Below are 20179 nucleotides of genomic sequence, written 5' to 3'. Positions count from 1 at the left end.
GGGAGCAGGCAGCGTTTGTTCACAGCATGCAGAATGTGCTCCGGGAAGATCTGCTGCCAGGGGCAGGGAAGACTTTGTTCAAGCAAAAGGAGAGAAGAGAGGAAGAGTCCTCTTCTGCCCAGATTCAGAGACTTTCAGAAGAAAAGTGAAAGAAGCTTGTAAGAGGGACTCTTAATTAGATGAGTTTTCCAAGATTTACCCTGGGAAATGGATTTCAAAGCAACCAGGCACAGCAAGGCTGGGAAACACTGCTGAGGCCAAACTCAGATATGGACCAAGGCCGTAAGCTCTGAGGTCAGTAGAAATACCCACAAGGAAGTTTAGGTGTCAGCAAGTTTGAGGTTTAGAAGTAAAATGGAAAACGTTTTGGTTATCACCGAGAGCTCAGAACAAAATCTGCAGTATGGCTCACTAAAAGACCATGCAATGTTAACAATGATGAAACGGGGGGCTGTGTGGAGGGGGGCACACGTGTGTGCCTCCTGACCCACTGGTGTTGAAAAAGTTTCAAGTATCAGTCTGTCTCAAGCTAAGGAGACAAAAAGAGAGCATGAAGCAACCTGTAATTTCTGTAGGCTGCGGCTGAGCTGCTGAAGAGAGGGGGTGTGTGCTGGAATGCACATAACCCTTTTCTAACCTCTCACACCTTCCCGTGTTGAAGATAAGGGTTGACATGGGAGTTATTTGTCCACTCAAGCTCTCCAAGAGATCAAGAAACTGCCAGTCAGGCTGTAGTCACACTGAACTCTCTGTTTCTGGAGTGATATCTTCTGCCAGGGTTAATTAATATTCTTAACCTACATTTCGAGTGCGAATTTTTGACTAAGGGAGAAAAAAAAAATCTAATAGTCTAGCAACCAGGAAAGAACACTGAGGCTTAAGCTGCTCTCCAAACGGGACAAATCCTTCTTTTGTCAGACAAAGCAAGGCTGGGCTGCTAGGATTTCTGGGAATCATCAATAGTCAGTTACGTGAGCTTCAGGAGGTGACCTTGGACTCCTTACAACCTGGTCCACCTTTATTCTCACTCTCGCTGCGGTTTACCACAACATTTTAAGACATTGAGGAGTGTTAAAAGAATTCTTCCTGTCTAGAATCTGTCCTGGCCTTCTTGAGGAAAATAGTGATTTTTTTTTTTCTCAAGGACAAACAGAAAACAACTACCCAGTCAGACCCCACAAAAATTACAGTCTCTGCCTCTGACTCCCATTATCAATCCAAATACACAGAAGATTACTCCTCTATTATTTCACCCACTTGCACCCCTATGAGCATTTTCACCTGTGTTAATGCAGACTCCCAACAGCCCCAAACTCTCTGATAATTTAACAGGAAAGAGTCCAGATAGCAACAACAGCACTCAGAGACTTATGAAATACAACCTATGAGGAGACGGCAAAAGAATTTTTGTTTTCTTAAATACAGAGAAGACTGAACAGAGACATGATAACAGTCCTCAAAAATGTAAACAACTGTAGCAAAGAGGAAGGAAATAATCTCTTCTCTCCCACGTGGAGAGGATAAGAATAACAGGCTAAAATTGCAGCGGGGACTTTTCTTTTATTAAGTATCAGCAAAACCACTTGTAACTGCTAGAATGGGGTTGTTGAAGCACTGGGATAGGTTGCCTTGGAAATCAACACATCTGGAGCACTTTCAAAGCAGGCTAGATCAACATCTGTGTTAATGGGGCAGGTAGCCCTGACCTGCTGTGCTCTTGGAGCTGGAGAAGGAATGGGTGACTCTTTAATACCCTTCCTAGCCTTGCTTTCATAAAATCTAACGATTCACTGGAGAAGGACATGTTCATTTATCACCCTCTGGGAGAATTCTAGAAGTACTGCTTGCACAAGTGTGTTCCTCCCAGAGCCTTCCTTGAGACTATCACTCTCCTAAACGCTAGGTTGCTCTCTGCAGCTCTCTCCTATTGCAGGTGAAGTTAGTCTGGCCAGCCACGAGCTCTAATCCTACCAGTAATTGAAAGGACTAATGTTCCTAAAGAAACCACAGAAAATGGGCCTTTGCCTACCCAGTCCCTTGCCTTCACTCCTGCAGTAGCAAGCACTACAGATTTGCTGAGCTACGCTCTTCCACCAGTGAGAGACAGAAAATAGGACCTGGGACAAGGATGGTTAGCAGGGCAGACCCTGGCTGTCACAGGCAGCTGTAGCACCTAATCCTTGTGGCAAACTCATAAACTCCATCCCCAGTCTGGTTCACTTGCTTGTCCTTGCTACTCTCACTGGCTGGCTTCTTCAGAGCATCAGCACTTAGGCAGCCAAGAACCTTCCTCTGCTTTCTAACCCAGCACTTTTTCTTGGCCAGTTTATTAATTAGTTCCTGTGCTATTGCTGCATTTCCATCCCTCTAGAGTTTTCCAGTTCAGTAGCTGGCATCAGGGTCCCTCTTGGTTTTCATCCTGTAAGGCTAAACAGGTCAGGCTGTATTCTTGTCTTCCCAGGGAGTCAGGTGAATGCACCCACAGTGGGATCAGCAGTGCTCTTGTCTCCTGAGATAGAGCAGAGGTCACCCAAAATTACAGGGTGGAGAAAGAGTATCCCCAAACCAAACCCAACCCACTTCTGTAATACAAGATGAGGGCCTTGGGAGAGCTAAGAAGACACTCTGGTAGAAGTGAAGCTGTCCTAGTGACACTGTTGCCATCTTGGATACTCTGAAGTGCTGCAACAAATCCGAGGGTGGAGGGGAGAGCAGTTTCTGCAAAGAGCTCAGCCGCCATGAGCATGGCTGCTTTCTGCTGCCAGCTGTCTCTCCTGGATGGAGCCGAAGCCCACAGATTCCAGCTCCTCTTGCCGTGCTGCCTGTCAGAGGCCAGCCCCAGCCCTGCAGTGTGCAGTTACACATCCAGCCTTCCCCACCCTCCTCCACTCCCAGCTGCTTTTTCCATTTCCCACCGGACGCCCTCCCTGCTGCCAGTGGAAGTGTTTGCGCACTTATGCGTCGAACCAGGTCAGGGAGCCGATCCCAGCCAAAAAAATAGCCTGCAACTTTATTTTTCCTTCCAGCTGGAAGAAGTTCTGTCTGGTTTCTTGGGTGGCTGCACAAGCGCTTGGGCTGGCATAAGTGAGGGAAGAGGATGGGGGTGGGAATAGGCGAATCTGCCATGCATGCTGCTCCCGAGTGAATGGGGCTGATCACAGAGCCTCCCCTCCGCTCTCACCAGGAAAACCACGGGCTTGTTTTCCGTCATGCCCCAGATACTCCCCACCCTCCTTTCAAGGAACGCTGCTCGTGCCCCATCCGTCTCCAGCATGTTGTACCAGAAAGCTTCTCCAATCAATCAACAGCCACTAGAACAGCCAGGTTCCCAAGGTGTCCCACTTATGTGATCCAGAAGAAGGGAGTTCAGGGGCTGCTTAGTCTAAAACTGCTGAGTGCTACCTCTCATGTCACACAATCCCCTCTAGAAGCTGGGCTGCATTTTCTGTGCCTGAGCCTCTGGACCATTACAGTGGTGCATTCTTGCATCATAATTAACAGTTACTGGAAAGATATTTTGGAAAATGTGGTTCTTTGTAATCACATTTAGAAACAAGTATATCTAAATAACAGCGTTCATTGAGGCACTCCTTTCTTGGGCAGCTATTATAACCCACTTTAAAATAAACCCACTCCCCTCTCTTCTCACATTTTTTGGCTTGGAGGTTTGCTATTAATGACATAGACAAACCATTCCCAAGTGTGGTTGTCGAGACAGCCACGACTCTCAGAGTGCTCCAATAAAACTTCAGGAGGCTTCAAGCATCAGCACCTTGGTATCTAGAAGTCTTTCCTACCTTTTCTGTGTAGCCTTCCATGGGCAGCTCCACACAGCTCTGGCTCTTTCTCTCCTTGTTCCTTCTGCAGTTCCAGCTCGCTCTTTCCTGTCCCCAGCACAGCCACCTCACCCTGTGTATCCTTCATAAAACTCCATACCTGCTAACTCACTCTTTATCAAACCCACAGCTATGAGGGCAAGGCTGTCCCACTCTGGGATAATAAATACAGCTAAAAGAAATCAAGGGCAAGATTGCCCTCAGCACCATTTCTGTCTGTCTCCTCACATCCAAGAGCAATTTTATTATCTGGAGTTTTCTCATTTTAATATGTTTGGTCCCTGACCTTTCCAGGGAGGCTGGTACAGCCCTTAGCACTAACACACTTCGCAGAGAGCCTCTCCCCTGTTGTCCTGGGAGAGGGCAGTGAGGACCTGGTTTGATTGAAGGACTTACAGGGACACAGGGGTCGCCATAAGTTCTGACTGATCTCTGCAGTTACTCGGAGGGCAGAGTACAAGATTACTACTCTTCGCAATACCTCTCTGGAGAGTGTGTTAAAATAAAAAGCTCCTAGCATGACTTTTAGATATATTCAGAAAAAATAGTTTTAAAATGACACATTGTTATATATCATGCAGTCCTGCCTGAAATTTGTGCACTGGTAAAATTTGTTTATCTACTAAATGAAATCATAGACACTTCATTCCTGTCTGACCACTAGAAAATATTTTGTAGTTGGTTTTATGCTTATGTCACATATAGAAACTCAAAAAACTTTGGCCAGCTTTCATGGACTGTTTGCTGGAAGCCTGTTCACAAAGGTCCTGTACAAGAAGAAGTCCTTTTAACTCCCAGGAGTGCCTTAATAAATACTGTTGGCACCCACCCAGGATAAATTATATATTAATAAGCAAACATATATTTATAATTTGATCAACCATAACATCTTTTTATAGACTACAGTAAAAAAAAGTAAATGAAAGCAGGTAATGATCTATATTAGCATCTGTGCAATAGTATACTCACAGAGAATTTTAGTTAACATTCAGGCTCCTAGCAGGCCAGCAAGTCAACAACAGCAGCAGAGGGCTGCATTTGGGGTTAAATGCCCTTTACATGGTGGGGAAAACAAGGCGAAAGCCAACAGGTGCTGGAGAGCAGCAAGGAATTGCCTCTTTCCCCTCACCTCCACTTCCCTGCAGAATTCAAACAATCACTTCAGTGATAAGAAGCAAGGACCTCAACTTTCATTCAAAAGTAGGAACCTTGGCAGTGGCTTTTGATTGTAGAATCAGCCCCATGGCTCCTGATGGGCTTTCAGCTTTAGGCCACAGCCTAAGGGTGAAAGGAGCTGTATCCTATCCCCGTTTTCACGTGCAACACTAGCCCAGGCCCTAAACACTGCTTCAGCTCATACATCCCTATGCTTAAAAAAAAAAAAAAAAAAGGCTGTTGAAGAGGAATGCAGAGAGGTTAAACTCATCAGCACTTTGAAGTGAACTTGCAGTACTAAGCACTAGTATTTTCACTGCAAAATGAGGCCTTTTGCTGGGAAGCATCAATGCAACAGGATCATCTACTGACAGACTTGTCAGCACTTTTAGGCAGGCCTGGAGTATTAGAACACGCATTTGGCTGAACTGTTTAAACAGAATATATTCCTCACCATAAATTCTCTATGCTACTGTAACTACAGAAATTCTCCTTCAAAAGCCAGACACGCCTACCTGATTTGCAAGTAGCACAAAGTAGCACTTTCTCTAAGATCTGGAGAATTATTGCTGATATTTCTGCCTGAGGAACCCACCTAATAATAATAACATGTTTTTCTACACTGTGACTTGATTCCAGCTGCACACATTTCCATTCCAGTGTCATTCATAGTTGTTTTTAACTTCAGCGAAAAGCAAGCTTTCATTTCAGCTAAGACCAGACATATCAAATTCAACTAAAAAAAAAGTGTTGGGGAGGGGAAAGGAAGGGCATTTTGGCTGGGGAGAAAAACGAGGAGAAGGGACTGTGAAAAGAGTGAAGTGCCAGTTTTCTCTGAGGTGTAACACTATCTTTGCAGCAGCAGCAGCAGCAGCAGCAGCTAGCAGGCACAACTTTGTGGACCTCTTTTCTTCATCTGCACCCTTTGTTTTTCCTCTGTGCATCTGCCGTGTGCTGGGGAGGGAGGGAAGAGGTCGGGCTGGCTGCTGCGGCTGCACAGCCCATGCCAGGAACCTCTTGGTACACCGGCCTCATGGGCGCATCCCTGCCCAAGTGAGCTCATGGGGCTCAGCTGGGCTGGCAGGGGTGGCACAGACACGCCACGGACACGAGTGTCATGGAAAGGCTCACAGGGACGCTTGTTCCAGGGTTGCGTGCACAATGAAGAATGGGCAGCCGCCCCTGTCTCGCCCCCGGCCGATGCCAAGGCGGGCGGGCGGCACACATGAATAGCGGGTCTGTTCCAGCGGGGCCGTTCCAGCGGCTGGCCCGGCCCGGCGCTCCAGCCCCGGCAGCACACCGCGCTCCGCTCCGCCTGCTCCGGGACAGAGCTGCCGGCACAAGGATGGCCTCGGCAAGGGACAGCACCAACCCTCACGTGAGTCCCTCTTGGGGAAATACCCACGGCAGGGGGAAGCGGGAGGGAAGAGCCCCAGTTTGGGGGAAACGTGCACCACTTCTGTCATTTGCTCCGAAGCTTTGGCAGCCGATTTCCTTTGAAAACTCAGTTCTGCGTCTTCCCTCTGCTCCCCTTTGAAGAAAAAGCAGCGGCAGGATGTCTGCTGTGTTCTGCCAAGAGCAGTTACGAGCTTATATCCAAAAACATAAGGGTAAGAAGAGGGATATTACTGAAAAGAGATGCTTTTTGGGGAAGGAGGGGCAGCAGAGGAAGAGATTAGCCTTCAGCCCTCAGAAGGAGGCAGCACATACTCTACAAGCTGCATCAGTCTGATCTGCCCCTCATCTCACAAAGCCTTTCTCTGTCTGGCAGAAAGCACTCTCAATCTGGAGAGGAGAAAAAGAAATAAATACAGCAAATACTGAGGGAGTGAAGAGGCCAAGGTTTCCTATGTAGGGTTTAGAGAGAAACAAAACTTCTTGGTGAAGCTCTTTCAGTTCTCTGTGTTGCTATTCGGAGTGTTTGTGTTTTTTAAGAAGGGTGTTTCTTGTGCGCAGCGTGCGTTCTCGGAAAAGGCAACTACCCAAGGGTTTGGAAAAAAGACACTGTTAGAGATGAAATGGAATCAAAGCCCAGATCGCAAACACCCATCAAAACTCAGAAGTTCAAGTCCAGATCTGCACTTCAAAAAACTGTGGAGAAGGGAAGAATACGAAGCATTGCCTAGGGCGCAGCTTCCGGCCCTGAGTAGATGGCATCAGGGTCCAAATTTTGCAGCTGATTTTTCTCTCTGAAATGGTCTTAATCATCCTTAGACTTGGCAGTGGAGAAGTCTGTCTGGGGTCACAGTTTTTGTTTCTTCGGCCCATGTCAAAGAAATTAAAATGGTAAGATTTGTGCCCTTGGAAATAATCAGGACAATGTTTCTTAACTAGAAAGAAGAGAACCGAGGCTCCCCAAACCTGCAGAATGTATCTCCGGTGAGATACAAGGTGCAGAGCAGCTTTTGAAGACCTGGGAGTAGCTATGCTCAGTAAGAGACACAATTAGTGAGGAAGATGCACAGGTAACTATAACAGTTAGTGAAAATGAACTTTAATAAGACTGGGAGAGATAAGTGTTAGTCTTTCCTAGAACTAGACACAAAGGGGAAAAACATAGACATCACTAAGCCAGGAACTGATGGTAAAGAGAGGACAAGAAAGCTATGCTAAATAAAAAGGTCAAATTAACTCCCTGTGTATTAAATCACTCCACCCAATGGAAAGTTTCAGATCTATCATGAATTTAAAGTCCAGGTGTAATAGATGAAAAAAAATCAGCTTCACTGATTAAAAATCTCATAAACTACTGAGAAATCTGGGGTTTTGAGTTTTCTCTTGAGGTTAAGTGAAGAGCCAAAAGTGATCACCAGCATCTTTGGCCTTTACAATACTCAAATAAGTATGCCCAGAAGGCCAAAGGTTCCTTGAGTTACAGGACTGAGAAGAACGTCCTATCTGTTTCTAGAGCAGGGAGGTGTAGAGTGTGCACCACTACAGAGACTGCTCCAAAAATAACTGTGCTGCTAAGATTTCCTTTGTGACACCACAGGGGAAGCCAGCAGGCAGCACAAAACACAGGTGAATGCACACAGACTCTGGCATGCTTATGATCAGGAAATGCACCGTGGTAGGAGAGGGAGGGTTACCCACTGGTGTAATGGATAAAACCCCTCAACCAAACAAATATAGTTTCGTTCAGACTCCAAAGGATGTAAAAACATAAGCTGCAAGCGGACCAAGAACTCCTCTGGTTTCAATCTGCTTTCTTGCTGAAATCCCACAAAGGAGCAGAGTTGACCCGGTGAGCACAGAGGCATGAGCTTGGAACACCAATCATGCGATTAACACATGAATAGTGAGTGTCTTTTCCAAGACTCATTTATCAAGGAACAAAGAAAGTTGTGGGTACAAGGAGTCTCATGCATACCTTTACTATCACATGTAATTTGACTGCAAGCCAACCACTTTATTCTATAAATAAAGGCCTGAGTGAGCCTTCGTTTGGCTCTCCTGGCTAAGCAGTCTGACTGCACGGCAGTGATTTCCCCCTGCACTGTGACGACCCTTAAGGTTGCTTCTCAAAGCAGAGACCTTTTACCTGCAGCAGGTCTTTGGTAAGTGATTGATACTGCACGTAACCCTGTAGTATGGTAACTTTGATTTGCACCCTGGCTTAAAGATTTTATCTTGGTAACTTTGATGTTTTTTCTTGGTAGCTTTTACTTGTGCCTTGGTAGTTTAGAAATGATTGTGCTGTGTAATAACAGAGTGAAGCTTGCCATCAAATATTTTAGGTCACATTTTTACAACGTCATATTAAAACCACTTTCACAAATATCTTTGATTCCTGAAGTGATCTAAATCCAAAATCATCTGTTCATGACAAATTGGTGTAGCTGGCAGAATCCTTAATCAGGATTCAGGATAATAGCTGAGCCAAGCAGAGAGTCCTGTAAATGATGTGACTTGACAAGTGTGAGGTAAGGGAAGGAGTGGTCAGTGGCAGAGAAAAAAAAAAAGTGTTTTTCAGTGGAAAATACATTTAAAAGCCTCTTTTGAGTCCCTGCTCTGAGAATTGAAAGCAGAGCAGGTATCTCCTTGGAAGTTTCCAGCTGTGGGTTTACGAAGATCTTGGGGAATGAGCTCTGTACGCTGTAACGCGTGACTCACTCCTCCCCAAAGAGCTCCTGGACGGAGCAGCAGGAACAGCCATGAAAGTTCACTGTGATACAATTCAGAAACAGGAATTTTAATTCCTACACCCAGGGCCCTGTGTCTGAAGCAGTTGCACAGTACACCTCCCAGCATTTCTTATACAACGTTTCCATGGACGGGCTAGGCAGGTAACTAAAATGAAAACAATGGACCTTTGTCCTCATGTAAGAGACAGCGGGAAAAGGCAATCAAGATTTAAGAAGGCTCTGTGGAGAACTGATCAGTCCCCAATGCTTTTTGCTTATTCTGAAGCATGTACAGGAGCTCACTCAGCAAAATTGAAAGTGTCTGTAACAGGACTCCCTCTTCCAGCATGTCATCAGCCTGTGGAATTTGCCGTCTCCTGGGGCAGGTTAGAAGGTCAAATACTGGGGTGAGCAAACACTGAAAAGAGGTCGGGAGGTCCAGTAACAATATTTACAGTTATGCAAGCTAAAAAAGGTACCTTCAAATTCCATAAGCCAATAGCAGGATAAAAATAAATACGCTTTTCAGTTCCCTACAGGCCGTGGCACAGTTGCTGACCAGACTACAAGTGGTAGCTTGCATTAGAGAAGTTAGACACCAGCTCTCCCTAAGTGGCACCTAGGACTGCTTTTCAACAGCACAAAGTATCTCCCACTAACCCACTTTGTCCCTCACAAAAATTCTCTTGTTCTGCATGTTCCCAAGGAGCGTGTTTTCCAATTCTGACTTCTAGGAAGACCAACAAAACCTCAAACGGTGCGGAGGGAGAAACAAAAAGGAAATGGTGCTGAAGTAGTAAAAAGGCACAAGACTGTGCAGTCTAACCTGATTTGTGCCAGCCAGTCAAGTGCTAAGAAAATAAATAAAACTGGAATGCAAATATTTGGATTAAAGATATTAATTTATCTATTAAAAGATAAAACTTTGACATTATTTAATCTGAATGATGCATTTTTCTCCCCAGATGTCTCTATTTGGGGCATCCAAGTGAAACTTTCACCTTCCTCTATTAAACACCTGCTGCTGACAAGAAACTAGGCAGAGAGCAGTACCCTGATGAGGTATGGCAGAGTACATCCTGAGATAGCCGGGGTCTAAAAAATACATTTGGGATAGAAAGAGAACAATCCAACAAGATCCCATCACCAATTTCCTTTTACTTCAGGAAGCACAGGTTTATAAATTAGAAGTATGGCTTTGATAGAAACACTCTGTCTGATCTGTCTGTGCTTCTGTATGCTATTGTCACCCCAGAGTCTCACCTCCAGCCCTTCCATAGAAATCTGCAGTGGGGAGAACAGAGGAGGGAGCACATAGGACGGTTCTTTTCAGCAGCAAAAAGCCCATTAAATCTGTTAAGCTGTGTACCTCAGCTGCTGCAGCTCAGGACCTGGCACCTCAACACAACCCCGTCCCAGGGTTTGAATGGGAGCGACGCAGACAACATCATTCCACCTCTCCCAGCATAGCAGCAGGAACCAGGAACAACCCTCTGGACAGCTGAAACTCACACATATTGTCACAGCTAGGTCTGGTAGAGCCCCAAATGGATATTGCAGAGCAAGGATTGGGGCTGATACTAAATGGCTCCATAGTTTTATTAGATTTACATTTTTAAGTTTTCTTGCAGGGGGGTTATGTTCTGTACAAACGGGTGTTTAAGGGATGTGTGCTGGATGAAATGTCATCCGTGTTCATACTGCAAAAGAGGTCATATATTGTATGTTGTGTCTTTCTTTTTATAGTTTCTTACTCTTTGGATTAAAAAAAAAAATTTACAATCCTCTGGGATGAGAAGCAGAACTAATACCTCACCATTTAGGGAATCATTCATACTTCAAAAGTAAAAAGAGTAAACAGCTAAAATAATCATTCTGGAAAACAGACCCTACACTGAAATTTTTTTGGCAGGAGTTGCTTCATGAATACCTTGAATGGAAAATACATCTCTGGAAATAGAGACAGGTTTACAAGTAACTTGCAAAGAAAAAAAAAGATTTCAAGTAATTGCATAGTTTACTTCCAGTGCTCAGTTTTGGACCAGATCTACAGCAGGCAGACTTTAGAAAGGCAGACAAATAGAGTTAGCTACAGGTCTAACAGTGTGGACTTCTCTGAAATGTCCATGAAACAATTGGAAAGTCCCCCTCACCACAGTAAATCCCATCCCTCACATCCCACTTTCAGTCTAAATCTGATAAGGGCATGCAGAGAGAGCGTGCACAGCTGTGCTAGACTCACAGTTTTTTGGTATTTTGTGGCTCTAAATTGTGCCTCAAGGCTGTGATGTGCTTACAGGTTCCTGGTTAGGGCATGTATTCGCCTGCTTCTCCAGCAGCAGCCAGTTTGCTCTCTCTAGCGCTCCAGGACCTCTCCTCTCCTCCAGCCATTCCTTGGAATGGTGGCATCTTGTATTGCCACCAAAGCAGTGGCCTGGCCTGCCCCAGTGGACTTCTCTAGCATTATCTGGGCTCTCTAATTTGGGCCCCTATAGTCAAAGTCTGCATTGAGAAAGAGCCTTTCAAAAAGAAATCAAAGTGCTTCAGAAAAATCCATTTCTGTGACATCCTTGTACATTGTGTGCATGCCAGTCATCAGGCATCTGAGGAGCTTATCTCCCCGTGTTTTTAACTAGACTGACTCAGTTACTCCAGCCTTTCAAACAGGATCCCACTCCCAGGGTTACACTCCATCACCTATGCCATTCATTTGACCCTGGCAAAGCTGGTTCAGAGAGATAAATGCAAAGAAAACTCACCATTTTTTGGCGGGGTGATGTTCTGGCTTGCTGTCCTGCAGTGTCTCCTGAGAGGATCACATACCTGTCCGTGACTGGGACTGCGTGGCCACGGCAGCACGTACAGACAACAGAATCCCTCCTCCGAGTGGCAGCTACCCCTCACGGCTTTCCCACTTGGAGTGAGTGTTTGCTTAGGCCCTTCGCAAACACAGTACTTTCCATCTTGAGGAGCTGGACTCTGGGCTTTAAGGTATCTGGGGAAAAAGAGTGGAGTTAAATATACCCTTGGAGCATCCCTACCCCAGCGGTTGATCTGGGCCTTCACGCTTCACCTCCTCAGGGGTAGTGGAAGAAAAGCAGCAATGTCTGAGGGAGGGAGCCTGCTCCCACACTGCACCGGACGTGTCTGATGACCACAGCACAGCCAGAGCTCGCCTCACAACCAAAACGTTCATAGCGGTAAGGGACAAAATACGGACAATATAAAAAAAATCCGATGAGGCCCAGACAGTTCTGAAGAGAAAACTGGGAGGGAGCGAGGGAATGGCCCAGGTCAGGGGGCGCTGTCACACACCCCGAGGTAAGAAAAACCTAGAGCTCGGCTGCTATAAAAGTTTATAAAAAATAGCAGAATTTCTTTAAAGAGCTTGTACAGCTGAAGCAGGGAGAGCGGCAGGGAGCAGGGCCCGGGAGGCACAGGCTGTCCCTGTGGGGACGGGCGGGAGGAGAACCGCCACAGGGCCTGCGCGGCAGCACGGCACCCGCGCGGCACGGGCCGCCGAGGGGACGCGCGGGGCCCACGGGCTACTGAGAGCGCCACACGGCGAGTCAGCACGGCTTCGCCCTGCCTGAGGGGAAAGGTCGGCCAGCCGCCACCCCAAGCCATGCCAGGACGGCCCTGCCGCCCGCCCCGTGCTGCTGCCGCGGCTCGGCGCGGCCTGCCGGGCGGCCAGCGCGGCTCCTGTCACTACACCCGCTCCTCCTCAGCCCTCAGGGGCGGCGCCGGCTCTCGCTGTGCCCGTAAACCTCTGGGACGTCTTGGTGACTGGGCATCTTCTGCGACTTGAGGTAGCTGTTAAAACATACCTGAGTTGAATTTTCCTATCTTTTGTCAAATAGCTGCCCGTCTGGCCTTCATTCCAGCCTGTGTCTGAGAGCTGATCCATGCACCTGCCTCTCCCTGTTTGCCCCCAGCTGACTCACGGGTACAGCATGTCCCCTCACCTTCCATTGCAATGGAAGCCTGCCGTCCGAGTCACCATTTCTCAGCCCTCCCTGTAAAATCCGTATTATTTTGCTATGCTTCTCTTCTGAGAACCAAAAATGGGCAGTGCTTCAGGCATACAGTAACCACACACAAAAGTGTGAGCTCCTCCAAGTACAAAAGGGTGAATGGGCATTTTCACTGCCGTTTCCCTATGCCTGGCTTGTGAGTCAAGTGTTTATAAAACTGTCCCTGAGGAAAGGCAATACAAGAAATGAGCTCTACTACTGTAATCTAGACTGCCTCAGGTATGTAAACATGTAACAGAAACATCTGAATTGGACACCAGAATGATGGAAGGGCCCCAAGTGCAGAGGCTGCAAGATCCACATCACCAGTTACCATACACCTTGACACACTCCTTTGAAGTAGCCAAGCTATAATTCCTTGTCAAGTTACATGGATCAGATATGTGACTCTGTAATTACAGCTGTATAAACCATTATATACACAGGGTCTTAGAACTTTCTATCCAAAATAACCCTTGGGCAAGAAATTTCTAATGAAGCTGCTTGGGTCAAGGTTCAGTGAGTGCTGGAAATTCTGGGGGAATCCTTTTGGGAGGTTTAGAGAAATGAGAACAAGAAAATGAGCTAATGTTCTGGTTTGTGGCTTGTTCATGCACTCTTGGGTTTTTTCTTTATTTTTTCCCTAATATTTATGCATATTTGCAGGAGTTTTCCCTTTTGGAGTTACATAACAATAATAATCTGTGAGATTTAAAAGAAGGGCCAAATTCACCACAGACTTTGATTATATGAGAAAAATAACTGCTCCTACCAACCTAACAAGAGCCAAAGGGTGGCAAACTATTCTTCTGTAACCTATGTTTTACTGGAGGAGTATTTCTGCAGAAAATAACAGCACAGAAATACTCTCCCAGGACTTGTGTGAGAACCAAGTTCTTCTGTCCCTAGTTCTCCAAGAGAGCCATGAACATCAATGAATTTAATTTCACAATCTCCACACGGAGCAAGAGGTGTTTTCCTGCCTATTTTACAGATGGTTAAATGACCACTGACATACCCAAGGGCACAGCAGTAGAAGGTGACAGGAGGGGGAAGGAAAGACTGAGGACTGAGCATCTCTGGATGGGTGAGTTACCATGGAGCAGCAGTGTTCTTTGGTTTCATTTTTGTTCCCACCGGTTAAATTCTTAATCTCCATCAATTCTTGAAGGAATTGTTGAAGATTTTTTTAGTCACCAGAGACCACTCTGCTACTTCACACAATGTAAAGAAGAGCACTAACTGAAGCTGTCCGTAAGAGACCACACATAATTCCTTCCCCTGCTGAATGTTAACTTCAACATCCATTGGAAACAAATTTTGACACACTTTCAAAAGTTCAGGCACACAGCTGTGTTCGCACCTCTTTCTTGCTGGAACTAGAGTCACTCAACCACACTGGTGTAGGACGAAACCCCAAAGGCAAAGTGAAACAGGCTGAAATATGTTAAACAGAAATTCTGACTCAGAATGACCATACAGGTTCTTGATGCAACTTTTCAACTTGAACTTTGCACCTCCTTCTGGCTGATTCAAGATGAAATGTTGCTGCATGCCCCTGTGTGATTGCAGGCTGTGGCCACACAGTTTTTGCTGACTGAACCTGGAACAGGGAGGTTCATCCTTCCTCATGACCACCATCAATTATTGTTGCTGCCTCAATGCAATGCTCAAAGTAATCACTCTATCAAGACTGTCTGGGCTAGGAAACATCCATTACTTAGTGCCTAAGTTAACCCAGATCATTGTGAAAGAACTTGGTTAAGGAATATGTCTGGGCAGAGACAGAAATAGCAGCTCCTTTACACAGCCCTTCATCTACTTTACTGCAATGGGATACTGACTTGTAATCTTGAGTATTTCTTAGCTGGTTATGTTAGCTGAAGATCTAATAAGGCAAACAGGTAAAAACTATATAACATTGGCACTTGGGGTTTTTCTCATCTTTTGCCCACGGTGATACCTTGACTGGCAATCCACACTGATCAGGGAGACGTCCAGCAAAGTTTGATAGGCTCCAAGAGAATATACTGTGCTGCTGTTTTCTTTTAACCAGAACGGATTTGAACTCCATCCTCACGTGCTAGATTCTTGGGAGCTGACTCTGGACCAATTCCTTAGCCAGCCCTCATTTTTGGCACGTGGTTGTGAAAAAGTTGCCGAAGGGAGTTGTGTCAAAGGGCTTTTACTTTGCTCTTAATGGCTCCACGTACAGTCTGAAGGAATCTGAAGCGCTCACGAAATGTGGTTTCCCCTCTGGTGTTTGCTGTTCAGCTGGCTCAGCAGCTCAACATTTAAAACCATTGTGAGTGGATTTAGCACTTGTGAAATAATGCTGGCCTGTTCAGACCCAGAGAGGGATGGGCAAAGTCCACTGGTACAATAAAAGCCCCTCTTACCTACTTCTCCTATGAGGAGCCAGGGTGCAATGGAGTTTGAGGGAAAAAACTACTCACATCTAGGTGCAGCCACACAGATATCGTGTGAGAGAGACATGGGCCTACCAAAATAAAAAAAAGCTGACACGTATTCAGGGGAATGAATAACCTCAGTACCCCAGAAGCAGAAAAAAAAAAATAAAAAGAAGAAAAACCCCACACCAAAGCAAATATATCAAAACATCACTAAATACTTATAGGGAGCAAATCATGAAGGAGAAGGGAAAAAAAGAGGAGCACAGCCCCAGAAGAGAGCTCCAGCAGGGTGTGTTCCATAAAGCCACAGACTCTGAACGCTCGGAGGCCAAATGGAGGGAACAGATACAGAGAACAGAGTCCCAGAGGTCTCTGTCCCCAGACACCAGAGAAGATGGAGCACCCCACTTCCTCCTAGTCCGAGCTACCACGTATAACAAGAGGTGTGTTTTGTCCCTGAGCTGATCTAATGCCCAGTTATTCTGCTGAGACCATAAAAGAAAAGGAGACAACAGGCACACTGCAGATCTGTATCCTTGTGCAGAGATTTGAACTCAGGACCAGGCTCAGACAAGCAACTCAAAAGCAGATGGCACCAGGTCTCAGTGGCTATTAATTAGATTGGATTTTGGTTATTGATGTGGAGTTGGGGAGCCCTCTGATTGATTTCCAAACCCCTCTGCACTGCCCTCAGCCACGAGCCCCCAGCCAGCACCCTGAGTTACCCTACAGGGTCAGTCTTAGGGTGCGCAGTTTTCTGGGCCGTGGCAAAGGGACAATTCCCTTGCAGGTCCCTCCCTGGGAAGGGGAACGGGCTCGGGGCTCGGCTGCAAGCCAGCGTGGTGCTGAACTCAGGTGTTTAGGGCCAGGGTGGAGCAGGGCCATCCCAGAGTGTTTCCTCTTGCCTCACTCACACACTGCACAAACAGGGACATTATCTCTCCTGGGGGAGCAGCTGACTCAGACACTTGGCCAGATGCAGGGAAAGGTGTCCTTGTTGTCACCAACAGCAAAGAATGGCTAAAAAATAAAAATATACGTCACTCCGTGGCTGAAATTATAACAACACATTCCTCTTTATTCTGATCCAAAAGCTTTTTTTTTCTTCCTTTGTTCCCCTCCCTGTGTTTTCCTATCTGATGAGAACTTGTTTCTCAGCTAGGAGCCTGGTCAGTCTGTTATTGGTTTTCCTAATACCATTTTTATGTTCCTCCCTTTTTTTTTTTTTTTGTTTTACATATTATCAAATGACTTATGAAAAGTAAAGTTCAGCCAACCAAACCTCAAAGGAGTTATGCAAGTGCAAGTAGCCCTGAGCTTTGCCACAGGCCCTGTACGTTGAAGATGCACGTCTGTGGATTGATAACTCTGTTTATGGAGTACATTGTGGGTATACAGAGATGCAGATCTGGCTGCTGGGTGCTGTTCCCACTGGCTATCCCTACATCAGAAGACGCTGTCTCTAGCCCTACTCTTGACCTCTAAGAACTGAGGGACAGGATCTGGCCGGGTGGCTCCTCCAGCTGGATCAGTCAATTCCATAAGGATGATACAATTCCATACACATGATCCATTTGTACCCTGCACACTGACAAAGTACTTCTCTCTTGTTAGCATCTGCTCAGTGGGTGTAATTGTAAGGCTGATTCAGCAGAAATGGGAGCCACACTTGTGGGAAGTTTGTGTCAGGCCCAGTCAAATACACAGGCTAAGAGAGGGCTGTGATTTACTGATCACAATCTTTGTATGGAAAGATCTATGGGCTTCAAAGGCCCTCTTCTCCTTTGGGTGCATTGTGAAGGGCAGGTGGGACCTTGTGACTCCTTCTGGGCTGTGGATGATCCTTTGGGGACCTGAAATTGTGGGAGTATTGTAGCTGCTACAGAGCAGCACTCAGCCTGCCTTTTGCCCAAGGCACACTCCTTATGTACACAGTCAATGTTAACATGTTGATACCTGTGAGCAGAGGGAAATTCACATTCTGTACTCCAGTGCTCCAGGAGCTAAGGTGTTGAGATGGTGGAGGGAGGGCAGAGGATGGATTGCAAGGCAAAAGGTCTTCAGAAGGCTCGAGAAAACAAAACTGTTTGGTGCCAGGGTCAAAAACTGGATGGAACAATTACAAACAATTTCACTAAATATTTATCTCCCTGTCAGGTAGGGATAAATATATATTAAAAGTCGATGGTCACGGTAATCATATTGATAAGTGCAAAAAATTTCTTTTGCCCACTTTCTGTGGTCATGTTAGCGGCAGCACCAAACAGAGTATCCTGGTGCTCAAACAGAATATGAGAAATCATGAATAAGAAAAAAAGAGGCAAATTGGCATTTCTTTTAGTTGGGTTTTGTTTAGGGGTTTTTTCAAGGAAAAATAAAAAGACTGTAGTGAGTGCACAGAGAGGCACCACAGAACGCCAGGACTGCAGCAGAACATATTGACAGTAAAGCTGATCTGCTCCAACAGGGGTGAGCTCTGCTGGGGGAGGCAGAAACCCAGGAGGGAAGAGTGTGATCAGGAGTGGATAAACTATAGGGATAAACTCCTCAATCATTTCATGCTAGGTATTGTAAATGGTTCAGTGCATAACTAAAACTGGGAGCTAATATGAGCCATTTGCCTGAGCCCATGCCAAATAAAGACCACCACAACTGCCCTTCAAACACAGCCATCCAGTGCCCAGTCTGTCCTACATGGTCCAGGATTTTTCTTTTTCCTATCTCTTTTAACCCTCCTCAAATATTTAGGATTTCATTTGGACACAGCTTTTTGGGTATTCCCTTACAAGAATCCAGCGTTGGCACACAATTCTTACTGAGTGAACCCCACTTGAAATCCAGGGCATTTGTTCTGCACCATTTCTGTCCCCTGCCCATCTTGAAGGGAGAAACTACAGAATAAACACGAGGTACAGTGGGACAGGAATCATACAAAACTTCAGTTCCTGCAAAGTTTTGTTTTCCCACTCCAAAAATCTTAACATGTTCAGTGTCTGAATGTGAATGCTTTCTTCAGAGCAAGACTGTGTTTGCAGAATCTGGGCATTCAGTTGTCGGAGGAATGGTTATTCTGCTTTAATCTCCACCCATTCCTATGCTGGCTCTGAGGTATTTGCTTCCCCAGTGCAGTCTCCTAGGAAGGCCTCCTTTGCTACACCCATTTCCAAAGGTCTCTCAAAGCAACGTCGACTCAGGAGAAAAACACAATTGTCACTAAGGGGATTTGGGCCCCCCTTTAATTTCTGCCATGCTGTACTATAGCTCCTCATTAGAAAGTTAGCTCTTAAAGGTTCTTTGTCTCTGCAGGGTTGAAAGTTGCTGACTGAATGTCTGCATCCAATTTTCCACCAGTCCTCCTTTAGCTGGGCATTCTCAGCTATGCAAAGTGTTTGCATAATGCTACAAGATCATTCACACATCCGTCTTATTTTACATTTTGACCCTGTTTCGCAAAGGGGTTAATGAGAAAACAAAACACAACCTGAATAATAAGTCACCAGAAAAAAATACTATCCTAATCCTTTAATATAGAGCCAGAACAGCAGTTCTTTTCACAGAGGGAAGAGGACGGACGTTTTTCTAATCTGAGAATGTAATTCCCAGGGACGGTGTATGAGAAAACAGCAGTAATCTACAGAACACCCAGGAACAGTTGTTGAAAGATTCCCAGGGTGTTACTTTTGGCAGGACATCAGGTTCCAATAAAACCCTCTGAAAACACTAGCCTAACAACAACAATAATAATAATAATAATATTTTACACAGATGAAGAGTCTTTTATCTAAGGCTCACTGCAGATGATGAACTGGCTTCTTGAGGAGAGGTGAATAAGCCCAGTGCTCCATAGATACTGCCACTGATTTAGGGATGTGGAAAACAGGTTAGTGTGTTCAGACTTTGGAGGGTACACAGAAAAGAGTTAACATGCACAGGCAAGCTTGGGAGCGTTCTTTACGGTGAACTTAAATGGGCATTGTAATGTATTTTTTAATGTTTTCAGTAAATCAGCTCCTGACATTCCACATACACAACCTGAGCACCTGTACACAAATCAAGTAACCAATGATTACCTTGTGCAAATACGCAGAGCACTTGGTGAGTTCATTCACAGCTACTTCACTCTGAGGTGAAATTCTACGTACTCTGCTTCAATTCCTTCTTGGCATGCTCTTGTATGTTTTCTGAGACTAGTCTGGACTTTAAGTATGCATAAAACCATATATGAGTGTATGAAAAATTATGGACCAGCAGTGAGAGATTGGTGTAAGCTGTATGTGAACTGCTGGCAGTTTTGGATCCAGACTTTCACTTTGCACTCTGAGCCCGTCTCTGCAGGGCAGCCATTCCACAGTGTGGCCACCTTTCACAAAACCTGAAATTCTGCCTCACTCTGGGCTGCATATGAATCTCAGCCTACGTTTCATATGCCACACTGTGAAGATGTTGCTACTGATGTCACAGTGACAAAACCTGCAGCCAAACACAGCTTCTACTGATCCATTAACAGTTTTTATGTCTGAATTGGATTGCATAGGACGTTTTGGCATGAACATATCATCAAATGTTGCTGCCCTGGCTGTACCTAAGTGACGTTAAGAGGACAACATATCTTGAGATAAGTAGTTCCTTTCCTCAGG

General features: G+C 45.6%; 1 protein-coding gene across 3 annotated transcripts in view; it reads left to right on the top strand.

The window, feature by feature from the left end:
• The first annotated feature begins 6236 nt into the window (after positions 1 to 6236).
• Positions 6237 to 20179, top strand: part of NINJ2 (ninjurin 2) — a 44045-nt gene continuing 30102 nt past the window's right edge. The window contains exons 1-2 of one of the 3 annotated variants that reach the window (XM_066184241.1): positions 6237 to 6369; positions 14123 to 14215. Coding sequence is in view for 1 of the 3 variants with exons in the window: in XM_066184240.1 (XP_066040337.1) it covers positions 6337 to 6369 (33 nt within the window). In the remaining 2 variants the exon portion in view is untranslated. Of the gene's footprint in view, positions 6370 to 8466; positions 8549 to 14122; positions 14216 to 20179 lie in introns of those variants that run through there. The other 2 variants (XM_066184240.1, XM_066184242.1) reach the window with 2 other exon arrangements.

Source organism: Chamaea fasciata, unplaced genomic scaffold (genome assembly GCF_029207755.1).
Source record: "Chamaea fasciata isolate MVZ Bird 193981 ecotype frontalis unplaced genomic scaffold, bChaFas1.0.hap1 SCAF_5, whole genome shotgun sequence".
Classification (NCBI taxonomy): domain Eukaryota; kingdom Metazoa; phylum Chordata; class Aves; order Passeriformes; family Sylviidae; genus Chamaea; species Chamaea fasciata.
Note: the sequence above shows the minus strand (reverse complement) of the source record. Positions and strands in the feature narration are given on the sequence as shown.